This window comes from Phocoena phocoena, chromosome 15 (genome assembly GCF_963924675.1).
Source record: "Phocoena phocoena chromosome 15, mPhoPho1.1, whole genome shotgun sequence".
Classification (NCBI taxonomy): Eukaryota; Metazoa; Chordata; class Mammalia; order Artiodactyla; family Phocoenidae; genus Phocoena; species Phocoena phocoena.
The window spans coordinates 63,492,814-63,520,119 of NC_089233.1; the positions used below are offsets into that span (position 1 = coordinate 63,492,814).

The 27,306-nt window shown below is 40.4% G+C and overlaps 1 protein-coding gene and 1 pseudogene across 1 annotated transcript in view; both read right to left on the minus strand.

Moving 5' to 3' along the window:
* Positions 1 to 27,306, minus strand: part of PIGU (phosphatidylinositol glycan anchor biosynthesis class U) — a 117,954-nt gene that overhangs the window by 39,034 nt on the left and 51,614 nt on the right. The window contains exon 7 of the mRNA XM_065892495.1: positions 14,510 to 14,607. Within this exon, the coding sequence (XP_065748567.1) occupies positions 14,510 to 14,607 (98 nt within the window). The remainder of the gene's footprint in view (positions 1 to 14,509; positions 14,608 to 27,306) is intronic.
* Positions 24,564 to 26,494, minus strand: LOC136134820 (heat shock cognate 71 kDa protein-like; annotated as a pseudogene).

Here is a 27,306-nt window from a genome sequence, read left to right on the forward strand (position 1 = left end):
AGTGTGCTAATAGTATTATGGTTGTGTAGAAGAATGCTCTAGTTCTTAAGAGTTACCTGCTGAGTATTTAGAATTGATATGTCTTATTGTCTGAAACTTTTCTGCAAATGAGTTAGGAAAAGAAAAACGAAAAAAAAGAACCCTATATATCTATAGAGATATAGAAAAGGAGAATCCAAATTAAGGGTATTTATTACATTAGTCTTTCAACTTTTGTGAAAGCATGAAATAAAAAGTTAGGGAGGGACCTCCCTGGTGGTCCAGTGGTTAAGACTCTGAGCTTCCAATGCAAGGGGCGCGGGTTTGATCTCTGGTTGGGGAACTAAGATCCCACGTACCGCGTGGTGCAGTCAAAAAAAAAAAAGAGAGAAAAAGCTAATTCAAGAAGACATAGAAAATTTGAATGGTCTTATAACCATTTAAGAAATTGAATTAGTAATGAAAATTTCTCCCATAAAGAAAAGAGCAAGGGACTTGCCTGGTGGTACAGTGCTTAAGAATCTGCCTGCCGGGGCTTCCCTGGTGGCGCAGTCGTTGAGAACCCGCCTGCCGATGCAGGGGACATGGGTTCATGCCCCGGTCTGGGAAGATCCCACATGACGCGGAGCGGCTGGGCCCGTGAGCCATGGTCGCTGAGCCAGGGCGTCCGGAGCCTGTGCTCCGCAACGAGAGAGGCCACAACAGTGAGAGGCCAACGTACCGCAAAAAAAAAAAAAAAAAAAGAATCTGCCTGCCAATGAAGGGGACGTGGGTTTGAGCCCTGGTCCGGGAAGATCCCACATGCCGCAGAGCCACTAAGCCCGTGCACCACAACTACTAAGCCTGCGCTCTAGAGCCCACAAGTCACAACTACTGAGCTCGTGTGTCACAGCTACTGAAGCCCATGCACCTAGAGCCTATGCTCTACACAGCAAGAGAAGCCACCACAATGAGAAGCCTGAACGCCACAACTAGAGAAAGCCCATGCACAGCAAGGAAGACCCAACGCAACCAAAAATAAATAAATAAAATAAATTCATTTTAAAAATTCTATCTAGAGATAATTATTGAAAAAAAAGAGCAGGCCCAGCCAGTCTTACAGGAAAGTTCTAGCAACATTCAAGAAGCAGGTGATTTTTTTTTTTTTTTTTTTTTTTTTGCGGTATGCGGGCCTCCCACTGCTGTGGCCTCTCCCGTTGCGGAGCACAGGCTCCGGACACGCAGACTCAGCAGCCATGGCTCACAGGCCTAGCCGCTCCGCAGCACGTGGGATCTTCCCGGACCGGGGCACGAACCTGTGTCCCTTGCATCGGCAGGCGGACTCTCAACCACTGCGCCACCAGGGAAGCCCAGAAGCAGGTGATTTTAATCTTACATTAACTATTTCACAGCAAATATTATAAGCTTGATACCAAAATCAATTACTGACACAAATACAAAAATACTAAGTGAAATATTATCTAATTCAACATCACATGAAAAAGATCATGATAAAGTTGTGTTATGACTAGGTTGGGTTTATTCCAAAAATTCAAGGTTAGTTCAAGATAAGAAAAGCTATTGATATATGTATCACAAAGAACTTAAAGGTAAGAACTCATGTCAGTATCTAGATATATGCAACAACTACTCATAATAAAAATAACAAACAATAAGATAATTCAGTGGAGTAGCAGGGTATAAAACTAACATACAAATAGCCATGGTGATCATTTTGTAATATACAGAAATACTGAATCACTACATTGTGGACCAGGAACTAACATAGTGCTGTAGATCAATTATACTTCAAAAACAAACAAATAAACTCATAGAAAAAGAGATCAGATTTGTGGTTACCAGATGCAGGGGAATTGGATGAAGGTGATCGAAAGGTACAAACTTCCAGTTATAAGATAAATGAGTACTAGGGAAGTAAAGTACAACATGATAAATATAATTAACACTGCTGGATGTTATATAAGAAAGTTGTTAGAGCAAATCCTAAGAGCTCTCATCACAAGGGAAAATATTTTCTTTTCTTTCTCTTTTATTTTCTATCTATACGAGATGATGATGTTTACTAAACTTATTGTGGTAATTGTTTCATGATGTACGTAGGTCAAATCATTGTACTGTATACCTTAAACATATGGTGCTGTATGTCAATTATATCTCAATAAACCTGGAAAGAAAAAAAAGATACAAACAGCCTTCATATGCACAAATAATAGACAATTATAGGACACGATGGCAGAGAAAACATCAAGGAAAATAAAACTTAGAATTAAATTTAACAGGAAATGTGTAAAACCTATTTAAGAAAAATTTCAAAACACTCCTGAAAGACACTAACACAGACTTGAACAAATGTACAGATATCCCCTGTTGTTGTTTAGGATGATTCAACATCATCAGTTCTCCCTAAATTAATTTATAAATTCAATACAACAATGCAATCCCAATAAAAATGCCAACAAGCTGTTTTATGGAGTTAAACAAGATGATATTAAAGTTTGCATGGAAAAACAAACATGCAAGGATAGCTAGGAAAACAGTGATAAGGAAAAATCATGAAGGGGAGACTAGCCCTATCACACATTAAAATATACTATGAAAGCTGTATAATTAAAATAGTACAATATTGGCACATAGACAGACTAGTAGAATAAAATAGAAAGCCAGCATTAGACCAAAATACTTACAGAAACTTAGTATATGCCAAAGGTGGCATATCAGTGGGGTACAGATGGACTTTTTAATAAATGGTGTCGGGACAACTAGGTAACCATTTGAAAAAAGAAAAAAATTAGATTTATATCTCACACCAATCACAAGAATTAAACTCCAAATGAATTAAGGAGTTTAGTAAAAAATTAGTAATATTTTTTTAATGAAACCATGACGTACTAGGAAAAAACATGGTAAATTCATCTTTAACCTTGATGTAGGGAAAAGTTCAAAATCCAGAAGCAATAAAAATGTAACATTTTACATATTAAAAATACCATAAATAAAATGAGAATATGTGCCCACATATTTGCATACACAAAAACATGTATGCAACTATTCACAGCAGCATTATTCATAAATAGCAAAAAAGTAGAAACAATCCAAACACCTATCAACTGGTGAATGAATAAATAAAATATAGCATATTCATATAATGGAATATTATTTGGCAATATTATTTGGAATAAAGTACGAAAACATGCTACAACAGGGCTGAACCCTAAAAACATCATGCTAAATGAAGGAAGCCAGTCATAAAAGACCGCATATTGTATGATACCATTCTTATGAAATGTCCGGGATAAGAAAATCTACAAACACAGAAAGCAGAAGAGTGGCTGCCTAGGGCTGGAGGGGGTGTGGGACACGGGGGCAAAACAAATTAGCATAATGGATGGGTATGGGGTTTCTTTTTGGGTGATAAAAATACGCTAGTTTTGATTGTGGTGATGGCTGCAAAACTCTGTAAATAGAGTAAAAATCATTGAATTGTACACTTTAAATTGGTAAATAATATGATATATAAATTATATCTTGATTAAAAAATAAAAGCTGTTAAAAGAAGAACACTATAAAAAGGACAAATGAAAAACTGGAAGAAAATATCTGTAGACAAAGGGTTAATACTCCCCATATTCTTAAAAATTGAGGGAAATAAGACCTAACAAATCCAATAGAAAAATGAGGAGGGTGGGCAATGGACAATTCACAAATATGAAAAAATGTTCAAACTCAGTCATATTTAGAAAAATGAAAATTAAAAAAACACTGAGATACCATTTCTCACCAGACTGGCCAAAAATTTTTAATGTGATAACACACTCAGTGAGGTTGTGGGGAAACAGGCACTCTCATATTTTATTGGTGGGAACAGAAAATTTGTACAATCCTTCTGGAGGGAAATTTGAAAAGACCTAACAAACTACATATACACTTAACCTTTGGATCCAGTAATTCTAATACTTCTAGAAATCTGCCTTGAAGATATACCTCTAACAACACGAAAATACATATATACAAGGTGACTCATTGAAGCACTAATTATAATTGCAAAATACTGGAAACAATCTAAATTCTTATACATAGGAGAGAAGTTGAATAAACTATGGTATGTCCACAAAATGGAGTACTAAGCCACTTAAAAAAGAATGAGGAAGACCTCTATGCATCTATAAGTAGTGATTTCCAGAAAATAATGTTAAGTGTAAAAAAGCAAAGCATAAAAGAGTACCTATAGTATGCTATTCTTCATATAAGAAAGAAGGAGATTGAAGAAAATATACATGTATTGGCTCATTTGTGCAAAAGAAATACAGGAAGGATAAATCAGAAACTAAACAGAACAGTTACTTGGGATGACAAAGAAAGAAGTAGAAAGAAAAGAACAAAATAGCAGGGATGAGGACAGAATACTTCATTTTCACCAATGAGTGCCTACTTCTAACATTCAACTAATCTCACCAATAAAAATCCAATCTGCTTCTGACATTAACTACGCTATAATTAGCAAAGGTGCAGCTCAAGCTATGCAGAGCAGAAGCACCTATGGCAACCACCTGTGGAGTGTGGCCTTTCTGATACAAAGCTGGATGAGCACCATGCAGCATGGATGCTTCATTAAAGTAACTCATTGCCCCTTGAGTTGAGGCTGAAACTAACTGGCACGTGTATAATATCAGATGGTCTATGCAGAAGTATTTTAAGATAAATTATAGACATCATAACTCCATGGTAAAGACTTTAATGAGGGGACTTCCCTGGTGGTCCAGCAGTTAAGACTCCATGCTCCCAATGCAGGTTTGATCCCTGCTCAGGGAACTAGATCCCACATGCCACAACTAAGATCCCGCACGCAGCAACTAAGATCCCGTATGCTGCAACTAAGGCCTTGTGTAGCCAAATAAATAAATAAATATTTAAAAAAAACTTTAAGGAGAATGGGAAGTCAGTCAAAAGAATGGAGAAAACATTACTGTTAACAGATAATGAGGGGAATGGAATCGGATCAACCCTATGGCCGCTCTCTAAGCTTGCACATGTGTAGCTCTACTCTTACTTCTCTTTAAAACTGTGTTGTCCATATATTAGGTTAACCTTAAAAATGCATTCCAATATACATTAGGTGCAGATAAATACTGGTGGGTTTTTTTTTTTTTTTTTTTTTGCGGTACGCAGGCCTCTCACTGTTGTGGCTTCTCCCGTTGCGGAGCACAGGCTCAGGACGCGCAGGCTCAGCGGCCATGGCTCACGGGCCTAGCCGCTCCGCGGCATGTGGGATCCTCCAGTACCAGGGCACGAACCCATGTCCCCTGCATCGGCAGGCGGACTCTCAACCACTGCGCCACCAGGGAAGCCCCGATAAATACTGTTTGATTCCATTTATACGAGGTACCTAGAAGAGTCAAATTCATAGTGTCAGAAAGTACATTGGTAGATGTCAGGGGGTGGGGTAGTGGGGAGGAGGAATGGGGAGTTAGTGTTAAATTGGGACAGAGTTTCAGTTTAGAAAGGTGAAAAATTCGGGAGATGGATGATGGTGAGAGTTGCACAACAATGTGAATGTACTTAGTGCCACTGAACTGTACAGTTAAATACAGTTAAAATAGTATGTCTTATATTATGTGACTTTTACCACAATAAAAAAACATTTTAAAGTAAAATAAAATTAAAAACAACAACAACAAAAACTGTGCCGTCCCCTAGCCACATGTGGTTATTTAAATCTAAGTTAATGGGGACTTCCCTGGTGGTGCAGCGGTTAAGAATCACCCTGCCAATGCAGGGGACACGGGTTCGGGCCCTGGTCCGGGAAGATCCCACATGCCGCGGAGCAACTAAGCCCGTGCACCACAACTACTGAGCCTGTGCTCTAGAGCCCACGAGCCACAACTACTGAGCCCGCGTGCCACAACTACTGAAGCCCACATGAAGCGCACCCAGAGCCCGTGCTCCACAGCAAAGAGAAGCCACCGCAACGAGAAGCCTGCACACTGCAACGAGAAGCCTGCACACCGCAACGAAGAGTAGCCCCCGCTCACCGCAACTAGAGAAAGCCCGCACGCAGCAACGAAGCCCCAACGCAGCTAAACATAAATAAAAGAAATAAAAAATCTAAATGAATGGAAATTAATTAACATTAAAAATTCAGTTCCTCAGTCTCACTAGCACACTGCAAGTATTCAATCACCACATGAGGCTCATGGCTACCGTACTGACAATATACAGGTACAGAACATATCCATCATCACAAAAAGTTCTATTGACAATGCTGCTCTGAAAGAACAAAGTTTTAAGAAAATAGTACATTTCTGGGGATGGAAAATAATTCAACAAAGAGGAGGCAGCCCTAGATACATTTAAAGAGGAAGACACAGGTTCTGAGTTCCCTTCTAGACTTCTACCTGCCTTTGATAATCTTGATCTTCTCTTCTTCCTCAAAAATACTGCCATCTAGTATAGAAGGAAGGGAGGGAGGGAGGGAGGGAGAAAACCATAGCCCAGGGGAGAAACAAACAAACAAAAAACCCCCCAAACCCTTGAAAGCAAAAAGTTTTTGTTTCCCCCTTCCTTCCTACTAAGGACATTTAAAAAGAAATAAGGTGGGAAATGAGACATCCATGAAGAAATGAATCAGGTAGATTGTTCAAAATGGTTCTTCTAGTAGATTCCTGAGCACATACCCAAGATAAGAGAAGCTTTTCAAACTTCGCAGATCCCATTAGCAGCCTCCCAGGTTTGGTTTGCTGCCATGTTCTCAGTGCTTTATTGGACCTGAAGTGTTACTGTTGTTGTTTGAGTAGGAAATGATTCCCCACTGCCGGCAAATCTGTGATTATAAAATGTGTATTAAATTTTAGGAATAATTTTTTTTTTTTTAGGTATAATTTTTAAGACTTGGTCTTGGAGTCAGGTTTGGCTTTGGGTAACAGAGCCCTGAAAATATAATGTAGTATATTTACTGAGCCTACTTATAAAAATTTGCCTCAATTAAAGATTAAGTAATCTTTTAGGACTACTCCTGTTACATAAAGTGAGGCACACCTGAAATTCTTTTATTTTATTTATTTATTATTTTTGGCTGCGTTGGGTCTTCGTTGCTGCATGCGGGCTTTCTCTAGTTACAGTGAGCGGGGGCTATTCTTCATTGCAGCGCACAGGCTTCTACTTGCAGTGGCTTCTCGTTGCAGAGCACGGACTCTAGGTGCGTGGGCTTCAGTAGTTGTAGCACACGGGCTTCAGTAGCTGTGGCTCATGGGCTCTAGAGTGCAGGCTCAGTAGTTGTGGTGCACGGGCTTAGCTCCTCCGCGGCATGTGGGATCTTCCCAGACCAGGGCTTGAACCCTTGTCCCCTGCATTGGCAGGCAGATCCTTAACCAATGCACCACCAGGGAAGCCCCTGAAATTCTTAAGAAGAGAAACTCAGGCAATCCTTTGATGGCTTGTTATTTACAAACCCTAGAGCCAAACTTAATCTAGAGGTCCACATTGCAAATTTCCCAGTGAACAGATTGAGCATTCATTTTACCTACCTGTTCTGCTCAATAGCAAATGTTGACTTAAAATGAAAAGTATGTAAGTAGAAGGGTTGGAAGAATGGTGCCTTAAACATTCAGATCAATTTTTAAAAACTCTTTATTGTAAAAATAAAATACAAAATACATAAAACCACATAAAACATGTTAATCCCATACCCCTAATTTATCCCTCCCCACTTCCCTCTTCCCTTTGGTAACCACAAGTTTGTTTTCTATATCTGGGAGCCTGTTTCTGTTTTGCATATACATTCATTTGTACCAGTTTTTAGATTCCACAGGAGTCTTTGATAGTTTACTTGTTATCTGGTATCACAACGATACAGGATCATCCTGTACATTTCCTGACCTAAAGATAGAATCAGCCATTTCTCTAAGAAACCCTAGTTTCTTTTAATGGGTAAAAATAGTAAGATTACAATCTGAGCTCCAAGGGTAATCACTGATACTGGGTTGGTCATTGTTTCTAGATCTTTTAGTGGATATAAACACAGACACAGTCACACACACACACACACACACACACACACACACACACACACACACTCTCAAATACCTAAAGGAGCCAGGCAGGTAACAAATGAGTGAAGTGTGATTGAGATGAAGCATAGGGATTGCAGTAAACTGAAGAGGTAAACTAAAGGAGACAGACCTTCCAATTTTTCAAAAGAAGCCAGAAATATAAATTTTTAACATGAATTTTAAAAATATTGACAACTAATAAACACTTAGGTTACATAAACACATCTGTGGGACGGATGTGGTCCACGGGCTATGTGCACGCTCAACCTGAAAAATTAAACCAGTGTGTAGTTGTATCCCAGAAGTCACATTGTTGTTAACACATAAAAATATTTAGAGAAGTAAGAAAATCCTCAGATTGCTTCAGAAAAAGCCAAACTATAATAAGGAAGAGGAGAAATGTATAATTATCTCCCTCCCCCACCAACTCTCTAAAGTACTAGGGAGAAAAGCATTTTCTAAATAGAAACAATTTTCTTTCTAGGACATGGTGCAAAAAGGAAAAAGTCAGTTATCAGAAAAAACTCTCAAAGAGAGTTGAAATCTAACAAAAGTTTTTATATCTAAACTCTTAGAATATCAGAATGAGACCCAGGAGATATATTTTACATGATTAGGTATACTAGAGGCAATAAAACTGGTAAAAAGTTTATTGCAAATGCATGATCAACCCCTTACCCTCATTTTTACCTGTTCTAAAAAGAAAGAGGGACTTCCCTGGTGGTGCAGTGGTTAAGGATCCATCTTCCAATGCAGGAGACTCAGGTTCGATCCCTGGTGGGGCAACTTACCCCGTGTGCCACAACTAGAGAGTCCCCACGTTGCAACTACAGAGCCCACGTGCTCTGGAGCCCAAAAGCCACGAGAGAAGCCTGCGTGCTGCAACAAAGAGCCTGTGCGCCACAACTGAGACCCGATGCAGCCAGAAATAAATAATAAAATAAATAAATAAAAAGAAAGGAAGGTAAGAGCATTGCTACCTCTGCTTTGGCCCCCTCCTGGAAGCAGAAGAGCTAACAAAACGTTGCTGGGGAAAGAAGGAGTAAGATGTGAAAATTCTAAATAAGGCCCCAAAGAAAGCCTGGGGAAGGGCCCAGTTGGCAAGAAAGACCTGGTTGGGTTTGGCTTCTTTAGTGCAAGCTAGTATCATGTGACCTGCTCCAAGCTCCAGAAATATAGAAATCACAGAATTAACTTTTTCAATTCAAAGACGAGAGGTCAGATTAGATTAAAGCAAAAACCGTAAGAAGACTCACAAGGTTATTTCACCCTGCTTTCTGTTCTTTCAAAGAAAATAAGGACCTCAAGCCATCTAAGGAATCCCAAGCAAAAGGAAGGAGGGGACTAGAAACTTCCCTGACTGCATGAAACTCCCTCTGCCAGCTTCACAGCTTCAGCCTTGAGGTCCTGTGCACTTGGCGTATCCTTCACTGTAGCCTCTTGGTCCTGTGCACTTTAGGGCTATTGTATTCTGCAGGCTATCAGATCATAACATTTTAAGCTTCTCTCTAATTTGGAAACTAGGCTGTAAGCCAAGGTCAGAGGAAGAGTAAAGTTGGGGGAAGGGACCAGATGGGCTCAAACTACCATTCTCAGAAGTGACGCACCAGGGGGCCAGATGCAGCATCCCGCCTTTGATCATGAAGCCTCTCTGTGTCTCATGTAGGAAAGAGAAAAACAGCTTTGCCTTTGGCACTGATCAGACGTTAGCTTGTCTACCACCTGCCTTTTGTACCCTCTAGAAATAGTACCAGCAGACTGGAAGCAGATTTGTAGCGTCAAAGTGGTAAGTACAAACTAATGTTTACAGTTCCTTTGACTCTAGAAAATGAATTATTTTCTCTTCCCCCTATCACCCCACGTATCTCCCCGCTGGTAACCATGTCCTTTTTATGAACATTTGAATACTAATAACCGTAACTAATATCTACTGAATTTGTATCATACTGTTCTAAATACTTGACATGTATTAACCCTTTGCAGTAGCTACTACTGCATTATCTCCATTTTACAGATGAGGAAACTGAGGCATAGAGAAGTTAAGTAATCACTTCCCAGGGTCACAGAGCTAAGCAGAATCCAAGCCAAGACAACTTCAGGGCCTGTATTTTAATGTCTCTCCTTTTCATTGTAAAATTTTCGAACACACAGAAAAGTTGAAAAAATAATACAATAATCAACCACATGTCTGTCATCTAGATGAAACCATAACACATTGCCATATATGAACTTTTCTGTGTGTATGAATTTTCTACACATCATGACACTTCTTCCCCAAAGACTTCTGCATACAGCTCCTAAAAATAAGGACATACTCCTATATACCATAATACTATTATCACATCCAAGAAGTTAACAATTTCCTATCATCATCTAATATCTAATCTATCTTCAAAATATTCTGAGTACCCGGGCTTCCCTGGTGGCGCAGTGGTTGGGAGTCCGCCTGCTGATGTGGGGGGCGCGGGTCCATGCCCCGGTCTGGGAGGATCCCACGTGCTGCGGAGTGGCTGGGCCCGTGGGCCGTGGCCGCTGAGCCTGCGTGTTCGGAGCCTGTGCTCCGCAGCGGGAAGGGCTGCGGCGGTGAGAGGCCCACGTACCACAAAAAAAAAAAAAATTCTGAGTACCCCCAAACATCCTTTATAACTGTTTTTTCCAAACCAGAATCCAGTCAAGACTCACCCATTCCAGTCAGTTACTGTCTCTTTAATCTAGAACAGTCCCCTCACTTTTTCTTTTGTATGACAATGATTTTTTGAAGAGAAGCAGACCAGCTGTCTTATAGATTGTCCTATATTTTGGTTATTTATTTCCTCATAGTATCATTTAACTTGTTCTTCTGCTCTTGTACTTCCTAAAAACCAGAAGTCAGATCTAAAGGCTTAATGAAGGTTAACATTCTGGGTAAAAATACTTTGGAGCTGATGTTGTGTACTTTGTACTGCATCATATCATGAAGCATATCATGTCAGGCCGTTCCACCGTTAAGTGATGCTGAGCTAGATTACCTGGTTACGGTGGTGACTGCCAGAGCACTCCTTTGTAAAGATTTACTTTTCCCGTTGCTATTAGCAAATAATTTAGAGGTGGGAGGGGGGTACTATTTTGGCACCATGCAAATGCAAATATTCTGTTCTCCAAAAATCTTTCATCTAATGACTTTAGCGTCCAATGATGATCTTTGCTAGACTTAATAATTTCACTGATGATTTACTATTCTATCCTTCCTTCTACAGTTATAAGCTGGAAATTTTCTGTAAAGAACTTTCCTTCATTATCTAGGGAAGAACTATAGCTCCTTTGAAAAAGAAAGGGTATGGGACTTCCCTGGTGGCTCAGAGGTTAAGACTCAGCGTTCCCAATGCAGGGAGCCCAGGTTCGATCCCTGGCCAGGGAACTAGGTCCCACATGCATGCCGTCACTAAGAGTTCGCATGCCACAACTAATGAGCCCGTGTGCCGCAACTAAGGAGCCCGCCTGCAGCAACTAAGACCCGGCACAACCAAATAAATAAATAAAAATTTTAAAATAAATAAATAAAAAATAAAAAGGCTAACTGCTTAGTTCTTTCCATTTAAGTATTGATTTTCAGAGCAAGAAATTGATAAAAATAGCCATATCTAATGATGGCATATGCATTTTTTCTCTCCTTGCCCCTTTTCTGAGCATCACTATGGACACACAGACTCTTATTTACTCGGTGTTTTACAATTACTTGCAGTAATTATTCTTTTGATGCTCAGAATATACTAAATTTAGCCAGTAGAAGCCCCTTGGGGCTGGTTCCATTGTTCTTTTGATATAGTACCATTAGTCTTTAAGACTACTTTGCTTTCCATCTTAAGATGTCCCAGTCAAGCCTGTGCTCTTATGTACATTACATAACCTTTCCTAGAGGGATGTATATGCCTACAGAGGGCTCGGAAAACTGAGAAAAATACAACGGCAAGAGCAGACGTATCACTTCCTTGTGGTTATCAAATCCAATTCAATTTGGGGAATGAAAGGATTTTTAAGACTATCAGGTCTAGCTACCCATGCTGATGCTCACAGCTTTGCTACAACTCCCCAGTATGTGGCAATTCGGTATGTGGCCTAAACACTCTGATCCACAGGGAACTCACCTCACTTGAGGCACCCTATGCTATCCCAGGACCGCCTCATACTGGGCTCCTTGTAGTTCCCACCCATTAGTTCTAGTTTCTCTCCTTGGAGCCTATGGGTCTCTGTGAGAAGCTCACACCTAAAGATAATTTCCTCTTCTGTTCCCTCCCTCATATTTAAACAAATGGGTTTATTTCCTGGATGTGATTGGATTGACTTTCCAAATACACTACCATGACTCACAAGGCCCTACTGCCTTTCAAGTCCACTTCATATACTTATATAAAAATATGTAAATATAGTATGGGCTGGGATTGAAATTTCTACATAAATGGGTCCTGAAGTTCATCTCACTCTTTCCAGTCCTGTTCACCACATATATACGGCTGCCAGCAAAGCCAATTCTACTCCCTAGAATTCTGCATCTAGTCCCTCATCTCTCCATTTTCCCTGACACTGGTCTGGGCCCCCGACCAAGCCCTCTGACTCGATCTAATACAGTGGCCTAACCTTTCCCAACCTCAGCTCCCCCTCACTACACTCCATGACAAAGGCTGCTGCCAGAGCAGTCTTCCTGCAGCACTCCCAGCTCCATAACCTCCAATTGCTTTTTATCTGCAGAGTCTACCGTAGTGTCTAGCATACTGGACTTGGGATGCTCAGTACATATTGGCAGAGGGAGGGACTGAATAAAGTGACTGGTTGAGCTGCTTGATTTCATGACTCAGTTGTGCTGTCCATTGTTGTCAGGAGGAAATTTCCTTGAGTTTTAAACAAAAGCTATTTTACTTAAGGTAGTATTTAGTATTTGGCTTAACAAACAGTTTAAAATTTTTTGGTCAGTTCATGTGTATGAGTAAACATATTTTTATAGTATGTATTTAATAAATAGTTGCACAAAAATTTGGTTGCATGCATTCTTCTTGGTGCTCAGACTTTCTAAAGAATTAACTGTAAATATGAAGCCAGAAAGAAAATACCAACAGCATATTGTTACGTGGGAAAATGTTTGCATTCAACAAGAATCTAAAAAGAAAATCAAAGTAAAATAACTTCACAGTATGATGGTACATCTATTAAATTAGCGATCATAAATTGAATTTGAAAAGCCAGTGCTGGCGACCTGGGAGGAAGTGGTTCACTTCACTTCAGACACTGATGGTGGGCGGCACTGCAAATTGGCTCCCGCTTTCTGGTGAACACTCTGGTCTTGCCTCATGAGAACTATAAAACTTCTCACACCTTTGGATCCAATGATTCAGCTGGAGGAACACACCTTAAGGAAATAACTTAAAAACAAATGTCTATACTATTTGTATTAGTGACAACTAGGGCACATCTCAAATTCCCCAAATAGGAGAAAGATCAAGCTAAACATGTATCATTGTGTACATCAACATCAACACAAAGATACATGAAGTCACTTAAAATGACAGGTACATGGTCTATTTCAATAAATGGAGGTATACACTCAGTTTCAGCAACAGTGTTTATAATTAAGAACAAGGGTTCTGAAAGCAGACATTTCTTGGTTTGAATCCTGGCATTGCCCTCCATACAGCTTTCAAGAAATGTTTCTCTTCTAAGAATGGATTTGGACCATGCAGGACCTGCAAGCAGTTACTTGCTCTTGAGGAGATGTGTGTATTCTTATTTGAGTAGAAAAGACATTAAGGTTAGAGAGCAGGCTCTTGTGTCAGACTACCCAAGCTCACCTCTTGGCAGTCACTTGCTGGCTGTGTGACCTCAGGCAAGTGACTAAACCGCCCTACATTCCAGTTGCAATTCATGTGTCTAATATGGCTAATACTAGATTATTATATGGCTAATAATATGACCTACCCCATAAAGTTCTTCTGAGGTTGAAATGAGAAGATGCCTATAGAGTATTCAGCATAGTGACTGACATGTAGTATGTTCTCAGTAAATGTCAGCAGTTTGTATTCTTCAATTAAACTACTGATCACCCACTATGGTCCAAACATTGCAAGAGGGGCACCCACTACATTCCATCCATGCAAGAACCTTACGAGGTGAGTGTGGTTACACAAAATAGTTAAATGGGCTCAGAGAAAGATCTGTGAATATTAGGTAAAAAAAGGAGAATGCAAGATGGTTGGTAGATCCCAATTACAAACATGAAAATGAAACGCACTGACACATTTGCAATGATATGTATAATTAGAACGTAATGATCATTAGGTCCACTTTGTTTAAAGTTAGTCAAGTTTCTTTGTGTTTTCAAGTAGAAGCAAGCAAATGTGAACTGGGGACCCAGTCCTATTGCCTTTATTGTGCCTTGCCCTTCTCTCCCCTAAGCAGGGAAAAGGTCATGTATTAAATGTCACCTGAGTGTTGGCTTCTGACCAGCAAGTGCTTACCTGGAGGAGATAGAGGAGTCCTGGGACAAACAAGGTGAGTGGGTAAAGAGACTGGTATGTTGCTAAGGCAAGAAAGATCGCACTGAGGAAGGCACTACCTGTAAAAAGAAATAAATATATGGAATAATCCAGCCACATCAATTAGGATTAGATTCAGCAACTCCCCAAAACAAGAAACTTTCCATAACTGCTCAAATAATCACCTGTCAAATATCTCCTGGTGCATAAGATGCTATGCAAACTCACAGGAGTGGGAGGATCTTGGCTTGATTTCTGATGAAAGGAAACCAAGGAAGTCAAAACCACTTCCTTTAGCAACATGAGATACCACAGGTATATTTCTTGTAAAATTTTCAGATCCAGAAAGATTTTACAAAACTTCAGCCCGAAGATGAATAAAGGAATCAAGTCTGTTAACGTCCATGTCCTATTTAACTTACCAATTGATTAAGCCTACAATTATTGCTTATGTCATTCAGAGCTGTGAAACGTATGCTTTTGTTTGTTGCAACACCCCATCACTATTTTTATAACATCCCTTCCTTATGTACTCTCTTCAGGCCATATGTTTATTATTTTTTCAAATTAAAATATATTAATTTTTATTAATAATGTCTCTATTCCCTACATAAAATGGACCACTGTAGAATTATTAAACATGATGTTATAAAGAATTTTCAATGACATGGAAAGATGTTTATCACAATCTATTAATTGAAGATCATAAAAGAGATACACACTATAACCCCTTTTTTAAAAAATGAATAAATAAATTTTTAGAAAAACTAAAAGGTGGGAATTCCCTGGCAGTCCAGTGGTTAAGACTCTGCTCTTTCACTGCTGAGGGCCCAGGTTCAATCCCTGGTCGGCGAACTCAGATCCCGCAGATGATGGTGCGGCCAAAAAAAAAAACCTAAACTAAAAGGCTAGGCCACAGATTTCACAGTGTTTTTCTCTGGGTGGTTGGAATTATGGATGATTATTCATTATTGTTTCTCTGTATTTGCTAAACTTCCTATAATAAACATGCTTTGTTTTTGTCATAAGAAAAAAACTGATATCTTGTCTCCCAAGGAAATAGAAATAAAAGCAAAAATAAGCAAGTTGGACCTAATCAAACTTAGAAGCTTTTGCACAGCAAAGGAAAACAAAACAAAAAGACAACCCATGGACTGGGAGAAAATATTTGCAAACAATGTGACTGACAAGGGATTAATTTCCAAAATATATTGTACGAACAGCTCACACAACTCAATAACAAAAAAACAAACAACCCAATCAAAAAATGGGCAAAAGACCTAAACAGACATTTCTCCAAAGAAGACATACAGATGGCCAATAGGCACATGAAAAGATGCTCAACATCGCTAATTATTAGAGAAATGCAAATCAAAACTACAATGAGGTACCACCTCACACTGGTCAGAAGGGTCATCATTAAAGAGTCTACAAATAACAAATGTTGGAGAGGGTGTGGAGAAAATGGAAGCCTCTTACACTACTGGTGGGAATGTAAGTTGGTACAGCCACTAGAAAACCGTATGTAGGTTCCTTAAAAAACTAAAATCTAGAGTTGCTATATAATCCAGTAATCCCACTCTTGGGCATATATCTGGAGAAAACTGTAATTCAAAAAGATATATGCACCCCATGTTCATAGCAGCACTATTTACAATAGTGTTGCTATGTAATAGTGCCAAGACATGGAAACAACCTAAATGTCCACCAACAGATAAATGGATAAAGAAAATGTGGCATATATACACAATGGAATACTACTCAGCCATAAAAAAGAATGAAATAATGCCATTTGAAGCAACATGGATAGACCAAGAGATTATCATACTAAGTGAAATGAGTCAGAAAGAGAAGGACAAATACCATATGATACCACTTATGTGTGGAATCTAAAATATGACACAACTCACAGACATAGAAAACAAACTTACGGTTACCAAAGGGGAAAGGGGGGTGGCAGAGGGATAAGTTAGGAGTTTGGGATTATCAGACACAAACTACTATACATAAAATAGATAAACAACAAGGTCCTACTGTATAGTACAGGGAACTATATTCAATATCATGTAGTAAACCATAATGGAAAAGAATATGAAAAAGGATATATACATATGTATAACTGAATCACTTTGCTCTACAGCAGAAACTAATACAACATTGTAAATCAACTACAATTTTAAAAAAACTAGATGGATGTAAGAAAAAAAAATTTAAAAAAAAAAAAACAAGTAGCTATTCCCTTTCAGATGGTTTAAGACAACAGAATACCCTAAAATCAAGGCTAGAGAAACCCAGTTTACAACAGAGATTTTAGAGTGGACCAGAAATCAGTAGAGTTCAATTGATGGTCCAAGGCTGGTATCTATAATGATAATATTTCATCAAGTAACAGTGCTCATGGTCACTCTTATTAGTGTGGGGTCAACTTTTACTGAAAACAATAGACATCTTCTCAATAGTGTTTCATAAAAGAAGGACTTATTCACTCCACGCAGTCCAGGGAATTTTACCCTCTCCCAACCCAGCTCCCGAGACAAACAGAAGCAGATGTTCCATAGGACTTTTTTGCCCATCAAAGTGGTGTATATACAGTGGTTTGACTTAACGATTTTTAGATTTGATGATGGTGCAAAAGCAACATGCATTCAGTAGAAACCATACTTCTAATTTTGAATTTTCATTTTTTTCCCCAAGCTAGCGGTATGCAGTACATATTCTCTCGTGATGCTGGGCAGCTGCAGCCGCAGCTTGCAGTCAGCCACTCGATCACGAGGTTAAACAATTGATACACTTACAACCATTCTGTACCCATATAACTATTCTGTTTTTCACTCTTAGTACAGATTCAATAAATTACATGAAATATTCAGTACTTTATTATAAAATAGGCTTTGTATTAGATGATTTTGCCCAACTGTAGGCTAATGTAAGTGTTCTGGGCACATTTAAGGTAGGCTAGGCTAAGCTAAGCTCTGATGTTCAGTAGGTGAGGTGTATTCAATATAGTTCTAACTTAGGATATTTTCAACCTACAAGGGGTTTACTGGGACAGAACCCCATCATAAGTCAAGGAAGATCTGTACTTGAAACATCTAAGAGCCACCCTGGAAGAGGGAGGGTTATGAATGTGACTACTTCATAGAAGAGTAAGTGGAGAGAAAAGAACTTTGAGTCCTCCATTCCTCAAACCAAGGAAACTCACCAGCTAGAAACAATTCCTGGTTGAAAGAAAGTGGAAGGAAGGCAGAGAAAGGAGGAAGCTGGAAGTAAAAGACCAAGGACAGAACTCCATGGGATGGGCTATTTCATCACGTTGGTTAGTGCCAACATGATGTTCTGTATTCAGGGTACTTGTAAATATGACTGAGCAGGGACAGATCATGCCCAGCCAAGCTGTGCTAACAGCAGAGGTCCCCACACACCTCGAACCAGAACTAGGTCAACTCTGAGACAGGGAGATGGCAGTGGTGGGAAAGGTGCTATTCTGAGTCCAACAGCTAGGGTGGACTCAGAATTCCTTGACTGGGCCAAAAAGTTGAACGATATTTTGGGGGAAACCAGCAAAGAGAGGGGAAAAGCTGGAAAAACTTTTAAATTTAACACTGTTTTCTACAGAGATTGGTGGTGATGGGAGTGAGAAGAGGCCCATGTGTCTGTTAACAGAGGAAGGATAATGTTCCAGTTCCATCCATTCTTACAAATGTGGTAGAAACAAACACATGACTTTCACCTCTCTCTCCCCCAGGAGACACCAGGGAGTGAAATAAACACAGCCACTTCCTGCCCTAATTGCCTGAGATCAGTAATTACTTGTCTGGAGCAGCTAACCATTTATAAGGTCCAAGAGAGAAGAAACAGCTCCTAGCTAAAAAATGGACTTGTGAGTTTTAGAATACTTGCTCCCAAGATCAGGAAGAAGCAGGCTTCCTTCCTTGAATGAAATCATTAGGAGGGAAAAATCTGTTCCTTCTGCTAGTCTACCAGTAAGTGGCATCAGCATCTGCCCAGACACCTCAGCTATTCAACGCCCCTCCCACTCTCACACGCCTTCCACTAGTCACCATGCCCTGTTGACCCACCTCTGGAACATCCATCACTGCAGTTCTCACTCTCACCGTTTCTCACCAGGAGTTTTCAGCAGCCCCTTCCTTCTCCTCCTCAATGGTCTCCCCGCCTCCCTCCCATCCAATCCATCCTCCACAGATGTGCTGGAAGGATCCTTCTAAAACACAGTTTAAACTACTCACTCTGCCCTTGTGCAAAAGCAGCCACAAACAACATGTAAACAAATGTGCAAGCTGTATGTGAATAAAACTTTACTAAAAAAAAAAAAAAAAAGACAGTTTAGATTGATTCAAGCCCCTCTTTAAAGACTTCTTCTGAGGGTTCTATTTCATCTATCAGATTATGTCCAAACTCCAGCAGCAAACAAGACCCTTCACTATCTTGGTCTTATTTATCCAGCTTCATCTCTCACCATCTCCTACACATCCTCTGTCCTCCAGCTACACTGGATCATTCCCCAATTTCTGAAATCATCATGCGTTTTCATTCCTCTGTGTCTGTTATCAGGCTATTCTTAGCTGTCCTTTCCTGCCCTCCTTCTAGTAGAGACCCATCCTTCAGTGACCAGTGAAATGTTATTTCCTCTATGAGGCCTAAGCAGAGAAGCTAATAATAGTAGATTATAGTTAACATTTATTGATCACTTACTAGGTGCCAGGCACCTATCCTCTGTATGTGAAAGCTCTATAGGTGAAGAAACCAAGGCACAGAAACAGAAGGGCTAAGTAACGTATCACATTAAGTAATGGGATCACTGAGCTGATTCTAGTGCCCATTTTCTTAATTCATTCAATGCTCTCATTCAATACTGACACTGTCTTCTAATAATTTGCTAATGTTCCTCTCTCTCCCCATTTGTCTGTGAGTTTCTCAAAGGCAATAAACCTCTCAACTTAGAATCTCTAGCACCTACCACAGTGCCTGGCACACATGATGAATGAATGAATGAATATCATTCAGTGATACATGTGAAATCCTTTTTAAAAATCCAAGTAGGAAACCAATGTTCTTTTTTTAAAATTTGAGATATAACTGACACATAACGTTATTTAAGTTTCAGGTGTACACATAATGATTTGCTACGTGTACATCTTGTGAAATGATCACCATCACAACTCTGGTTGAAACCAATGTGCTTGAGGAAGGAAAACTTACGAAGTATAAAACACAGAGTACTTTGTGACAACCTAGACAGGTGGGATAGGGAGGGCAGGAGGGAGGCTCAAGAGGGAGGGGATATGGGGATATATGTATACATATAGCTGATTCACTTTGTTGTACAGCAGAAACTAACACAACATTTTAAAGCAATTATACTCCAATAAAGATATTTTTTAAAATAATTGAAACAAAAAACACAGAGTAATGAAACATGGGCAAAGCACAAGATAAGTCTGACTCTTGAATAAAACAGAGCCTGCAGCATAGCAGTTGAGGACTTGTGGTAGGGAGCCAGCACAGAGAATGTGGAGTAAACTATGGGATGGCTGAGGCCTCTGGTCTGGGGGCAGAAAAGTGGTGCTGCAACAGTCAGGAGCCTGGTGTGTGGGATGCTGGGGCAGGTGTGGATGGGGCACATGTACAGTCTGAGCAAAAGTGAGGGGGAGGCACACAAGAGACTCAGACAGGGCTGACACGTTTTTTTAAAAAACTAGAAGAGGCAAGAAGAATGGGTTAGGAAGGCAGGAGGAGGCTATGTGCTTGGGGTAGGGTCAGGGAAGAAAAAAGTAAAAGGTGTCTTCAGATATTTTAGATGAACCATGCAACACGCCAACATTTCTGGAGTGTCTGCCCTATGCCAAGCCGTGCTGGGTGCGGGAGACTGGTGATTCAGACAGTCTCTGTCCTCAGGGAGCTCCCAGTAAACAATGACAAAATATGGGAGGAAAGTACAAAGGAAGTATTCGGAGCGCATCAGGGGAAGCTGACAACTGAGTTTTGAACAATGAGTAGATGAGGCCGGCAGTCCAAGGGAAGAGCATGTGCACAGGCAGGAAGGCGAGGGAAAGAATGGTGTGCTGGGGGTGGAGGGGCAGAGACTATAATTAGCTCAACATGGCAAAAACAGAGTTGGAAGGAGTGACTGGAAGAGGGTGAAAAAGGGGCTTTTGTGGATGTTGGTAACATCCCTGTTTCTTAGTGTGAGCGTTGGTTACTCATCATTTTGTGAAAATTCATTGAATTGTACACTAATGATTTGTACACTTTTCTGTTTGTGTTATACTTCAACAAAAAAGTTATAATCTAAAAAGTCTCAGCAAGCAGGTAGGTAGGGGTCACATCGGGGAAGGCTTAGCTTGCACAGTCAATCAAACACATGTCTACAAGCCTAGACATGACATCTCAAATAATGTCTTAAGTGGCAGCCTCATTTGGGCAAGAGCTAGGGCATCCTGCTCATCTAAACAGGAGGAACTATACCAAGAAGACTGTGAATTTTACCAAAAAAAGATATAATCTACCATTTACCTGCTAGAATGGCCCAGATACCCAGTCACTAGATTTCCTGTACAAGCTCTAGTCTTTGGCCTTATCATAAGAATACTAAAGTAAATCCGTCAAATGTATATGTGCACTGGCTACAGTATCAGGGAATTTCATTATCTATCCAATCTAGCTTTGAATATGTCTTCCAACTCTTTTTTGGTGTCAGCATGGCGGCCACAAGCTGGGCAAGACCTGGGGTAACACTCTGCCTCCAGGGACTGCACCCTGAAGTGACTTGGGCCTGGGTGGGTGGCAGAGCTACAGGACAGAGGAGGAATGTAGATGAGGTGGAGCTATGGAAACTGGTTCAAGATAAGGAATTCAAGTAGAATGAGCAGAGACTGGGTCACAGACAGTGACCTGTACCAGAACTGGCAGTAGGACAGACAGGAATGTGGTCAAAAGGGCTGAGGTCTCCCAGGACACTCAGAAGAGGAAGTTGCACTAGGGCCTGAGAGCAAGCAAGACTACTGGGCAGGAGGAGGGGCTAGGGCCTGGCCCAGTGTTCTATACTCCTTGCCAAATGTTCTTTCAACAGCACAGTCTTTCTCAGAGTAGTCCATCCACATCAGTGATGATGATGATGACAATTCTCTGAGCACATACTCTGTTCCAGCCACGACTATAAGCATTTTACATGTATTAAGTCATTTAGTCCTTCCAGTAACTCCATGGAGCGGATAAAATTACTATCCTCATTTCACAGATAAGTAAACTGAAGGACAGAGACTTTATTTGCTCAGGGTCACAAAACCAGTGAATGGTGATAGAATTTGAAACCAGACAGTCTCATTCCAGAGCCCCCAATCTGTAACTGCAGCACTATGCTACCTTCTTGATTCTCAATCTATGGCTGTACCATAAAAATCACAACAAGCAGAGCAACTATTTGTGGAGCGGGTTTTGCTAAGGAATCATGCTAAGCATTCTGTGTTTCTCATTTATTCCTCTACTAATCCATGAGGCAGGTCTTATCTCTGGAATCAAACTGAAGCTCTAGAGGCTGTGATTTGCCTGAGGCTACAGCACAGGTAACTAGAACCAGCAGGTTTTGGGTTGATCTGACAAAACCTCAGGCTGCTTCGTCCTAGGGTCCTTGGGCCTTTGGGTCCTCTAAGACCCTCTTCATGGGTAAGGCCTCATTTATCGCAAAGGAACCTCATATAGAAGTGATGGGCTCATCAGAGCTCAGGTTCATCACTCTGCCATGTTCTTCCAGGGCTGGGCTCCAGGAAGAGAACCTCTCATTTTAACTTTCTCCCAGTTTTCTCCAGAAAGCTCAGGAAGGGGCTTCCCTGGTGGCACAGTGCTTAAGAATCTACCTGCCAATGCAGCGGACATGGGTTTGAGCCCCCTGGTCCAGAAAAATCCCACATGTCGCGGAACAACTAAGCCCATGAGCCACAACTAAAGAGCCTGTGCTCTAGGGCCCACGTGTCACAACTACTGAGCCCATGTGCCAAAACTACTGAAGCCCGCGCACCGCACTTAAGAGTAGTCCCTGCTCATCGTAACTAGAGAAAGCCCACGCACAGCAACGAAGACCCAACGCAGCCAAAAATAAATAAATTAAATAGATAAATTAAAAAATAAACAAAAAACCCAGAAAGCTCAGGAAGACCCTGTCAATCCTGAGGGATCTTTTATTGTATTTTATACAGCACATTCTTATTAGTTATCTATTTTGTACATATTAGTGTATATATGTCAATCCCAATCTCCTAATTCATCCCACCACCACCTGCTTTCCACCCTTTGTGTCCATACATTTGTTCTCTACATCTGTGTCTCTATTTCTGCCTTGCAAACCGGTTCATCTGTACCATTTTTCTAGGTTCCACATATATGTGTTAATATACGATATTTGTTTTTCTCTTTCTGACTTACTTCACTCTGAATGACAGTCTGTAAGTCCATCTACATCTCTACAAATGACCCAATTTTATTCCTTTTTATGGCAATATTCCATTGTATATATGTACCACATCTTCTTTATCCATTCATCTGTCGATGGGCATTTAAGTTGCTTCCATGACTTGCCTATTGTAAATAGTGCTGCAATGAACATTGGGGTGCATGTGTCTTTTGAATTATATTTTTCTCTGGGTATATGCCCAGTAGTAGGATTGCTGGGTCATATGGTAATTCTGTTTTTAGTTTTTTAAGGAACCTCCATACTGTATCAATTTACATTCCCACCAAGAGTGCAAGGGGGTTCCCTTTTCTCCACACCCTCTCCAGCATTTGTCATTTGTAGATTTTCTGATGATGCCCATTCTAACTGGTGTGAGGTGATACCTCATTGTAGCTTTGATTTGCATTTCTCTAATAATTAGTGATGTTAGAAGCTTTTCATGTGCCTCTTGGCCATCTGTATGTCTTCTTTGGAGAAATGTCTATTTAGGTCTTCTGCCCATTTTCTGATTGGGTTGCTTGTTTTTTTTATATTGAGCTGCATGAGCTGTTTATATATTTTGGAGATTGATCCTTTGTCCGTTGCTTCGTTTGCAAATATTTTCTCCCATTCTGAGGGCTGTCTTTTCATCTTGTTTGTAGTTTCCTTTGCTATGCAAAAGCTTTTAAGCTTCATTAGGTCCCATTTGTTTATTTTTGTTTTTATTTCCATTATTCTAGGAGGTGGATCAAAAAAGATCTTGCTGTGATTTATGTCAAGTCAAAGAGTGTTCTTCCTATGTTTTCCTCTAAGAGTTTTATAAGTGTCCGGTCTTACATTTAGGTCTTTAATCCATTTTGAGTTTATTTTTGTGTATGGTGTTCTAATTTCATTCTTTTACATGTAGTTGTCCAGTTTTCCCAGCACCACTTATTGAAGAGACTGTCTTTTCTCCATTGTATACCCTTGTCTCCTTCGTCATAGATTAGTTGACCATAGGTGCGTGGGTTTATCTCTGGGCTTTCTATCCTGTTCCACTTGATCTATATTTCTGTTTTTGTGCCAGTACCATATTGTCTTGATTACTGTAGCTTTGTAGTAGAGTCTGAAGTCAGGGAGTCTGATTCCTCCAGCTCTGTTTTTTTCCCTCAGGATTGCTTTGGCTATTCTGGGTCTTCTGTGTCTCCATACAAATTTCAAGATTTTTTGTTCTAGTTCTGTAAAAACTGCCACTGGTAATTTGATAGGAATTGCATTGACTCTGTAGATTGCTTTGGGTAGTACAGTCATTTTCACAATGTTGATTCTTCCAATCCAAGAACATGGTATATCTCTCCATCTATTTGTGTCATCTTTTTTTTTTATGGTGCCAATTTTAAATACCGTTTTATTTGACATTGCATTTTCCACTTACAATACAGTGCTTTTAAGTGCAGTGTTATTTCCTTTCCCTGTGCACATATTCCATGTTCAAGTATCAAGAATGCCGAGTTTATTACAGCAGCTCAACTTTAAAACTGCCATGGAATTTGCTACAAATTTGGGTCTTCAATGTTTTGTGGAACAATGCTAAATCTATGCTAGGTTGGCTTAATCAACCTCTTCAATGGTGGGCCCAGAGGAGGCACCAGCAGATGGAGGAGCTCCACAACCAGGGAAGCCCCCGGGCATTCCTCCTGGCATTCCTCCTGAGCTCTGGTACAGCTTGGTAATGATGGGGTTGCAGACTTTTTCCAGCTCCTTCTGCTGATGTTCAAATTCTTCTTTCTCTGTAGTCTGGTTCTTATCAAGCCAGTTGATTATTTCATTACACTTATCAAGAATCTTCTGTTTGTCCTCATCATTAATCTTGCCTTGAAGTTTCTCATTGTCAACAGTAGCTTTCATGTTGAAAGCACAGGATTCAAGAGAATTCTTCGAAGACAACTCATCCCGCTGCTTCTCATCTTCAGCTTTGTACTTCTCTGCTTCCTGAACCATGCGTTCAATGTCTTCCTTGCTCAAACAGCCCTTGTCATTAGTGATGGTAATCTTGTTCTCTTTTCCTGTGCTCTTATGCACAGCAGACATTGAGGATGCCATTGGCATCAATATCAAAAGTGACTTCAATCTGAGGAACACCACAGGGGGCAGGAGGTACGCCTGTGAGTTCAAATGTGCCAAGCAGGTTGTTATCCTTGGTCATGGCACGCTCACCTTCATAAACCTGAATGAATACGGGGCTGGTTGTCCAAGTAGGTTGTGAAGGTCTGCGTCTGCTTGGTGGGAATGGTGGTGTTGCTCTTGAGGACAGTTATGACTCCACCAGCAGTTTCAATTCCAAGGGAAAGAGGAGTGACATCCAACAGCAGCAAGTCTTGAACATTTTCAGATTTGTCTCCAGATAAAATGGCTGCCTGGACAGCTGCACCATAAGCAACAGCCTCATCAGGGTTGATGCTCTTATTCAGTTCTTTCCCACTGAAGAAGTCCTGTAGAAGTTTCTGATTCTTGGGGATGCGGGTTGAACTACCCACCAGGACAATATCATGGATCTGAGACTTGTCTAGCTTGGCATCCTGAAGGGCTTTCTCCACAGGGTCCAGTGTGCCATGGAACAGGTCAGCATTCAGTTCTTCAAATCGGGCACAGGTAATTGAGGTATAGAAGTTGATTCCTTCATAGAGGGAATCAATCTCAATAGTGGCCTGGGTGCTGGAAGAGAGAGTGCACTTAGCATGCTCACAAGCAATACGAAGGCGACGGACAGCCTTCTTGTTCTCACCGATGCCCTTCTTGTGCTTGCACTTGAACTCTGCAATAAAATGGTTGACCATCCAGTTGTCAAAGTCTTCTCCACCTAAGTGGGTATCTCCAGCTGTAGACTTCACCTCAAAGATTCCATCCTCAATAGTGAGGACTGACACATCAAAAGTGCCACCACCTAAATCAAAGATCAGCACATTTCTTTCTGCTCCAATCTTTTTGTCTAAGTCATAGGCAACAGCAGCAGCAGTTGGCTCGTTGATGATTCTAAGTACATTGAGCCCAGCAATAGTTCCAGCATCTTTGGTAGCCTGACGCTGAGAATCATTAAAGTAAGCAGGTACTGTGACAACAGCATTAGTAACGGTCTTCCCAAGGTAGGGCTTCTGCTATTTCCTTCATCTTTGTCAAAACCATGGATGACACCTCCTCTGGATAGAAAATTTTTGTCTCTCCCTTGTATTCTACTTGAACCTTAGGCCTGCCTGCATCATTCACCACTATAAAGGGCCAATGCTTCATATCAGACTGGACAACAGATCATCAAATCTTCGTCCAACAAGGCATTTGGCATCAAAACCCATGTTGGTGGGATTCTTGCAACTTGGTTCTTTGCAGCGTCATAAATCAATCATTTGGTATCAGTAAAGGCGACATAGCTTGGGGTAGTTCGGTTCCCCTGATCACTGGCAATTATTTCCACCTTTCCGTGCTGGAAGTACCCACACAAGAATAGGTGGTGCAAGATCAATGCCAACTGCAGGTCCCTTAGACATGGCTGCTGAGCGCAGGTCCGGGTCCACTGGAGGAGAAAACAGCAATCTGGAAAGCTGCTGCCATGTTCAATGAGACCTGATTGTGTCTTCTTTGATTTCTTTCATCAGTGTCTTATAGTTTTCTGAGTACAGGTTTTTTACCTCCTTAGGTAGGTTTATTCCTAGGTATTTTATTCTTTTTGTTGCAACAGTGAATGGGATTGTTACTTTAATTTTTCTTTTTGATCTTTCGTTGTTAGTGTATAGGAATGCAAGAGATTTCTGTGCATTAATTTTGTATCCTGCGGCTTTACCAAATTCATTGATTAGCTCTAGTAGTTTTCTAGTGGCATCTTTAGGATTGTCTACGTACAGTATCATTTCATCTGAAACAGTGACAGTTTTAATTCTTCTTTTCCAAATTGTATTCCTCTTATTTCTTCTTCTTCTCTGATTGCCGTGGCTAGGACTTCCAAAACTATGTTGAATAAGAGTGGCTAGAGTGGACACCCTTGTCTTGTTCCTGATCTTAGAGGAAATGCTTTCAGTTTTTCATCATTGAGAATGATGTTTGCAGTGGGTTTGTCATATATGGCCTTTATTATGCTGAGGTAGGTTCCCTCTATGCCCTTTCTGCAGAGTTTTTATCATAAATGGATGTTGAATTTTGTCAAAAGCTTTTTCTGCATCTATTGAGATGATCATATGGTTTTTATTCTTCAATTTGTTAATATGGTGTATCACATTGATTGACTTGCATATATTGAAGAATCCTTGAATCCCTGGGATGAATCCCACTTGATCATGGTATATGATCCTTTTAATGTGTTGTT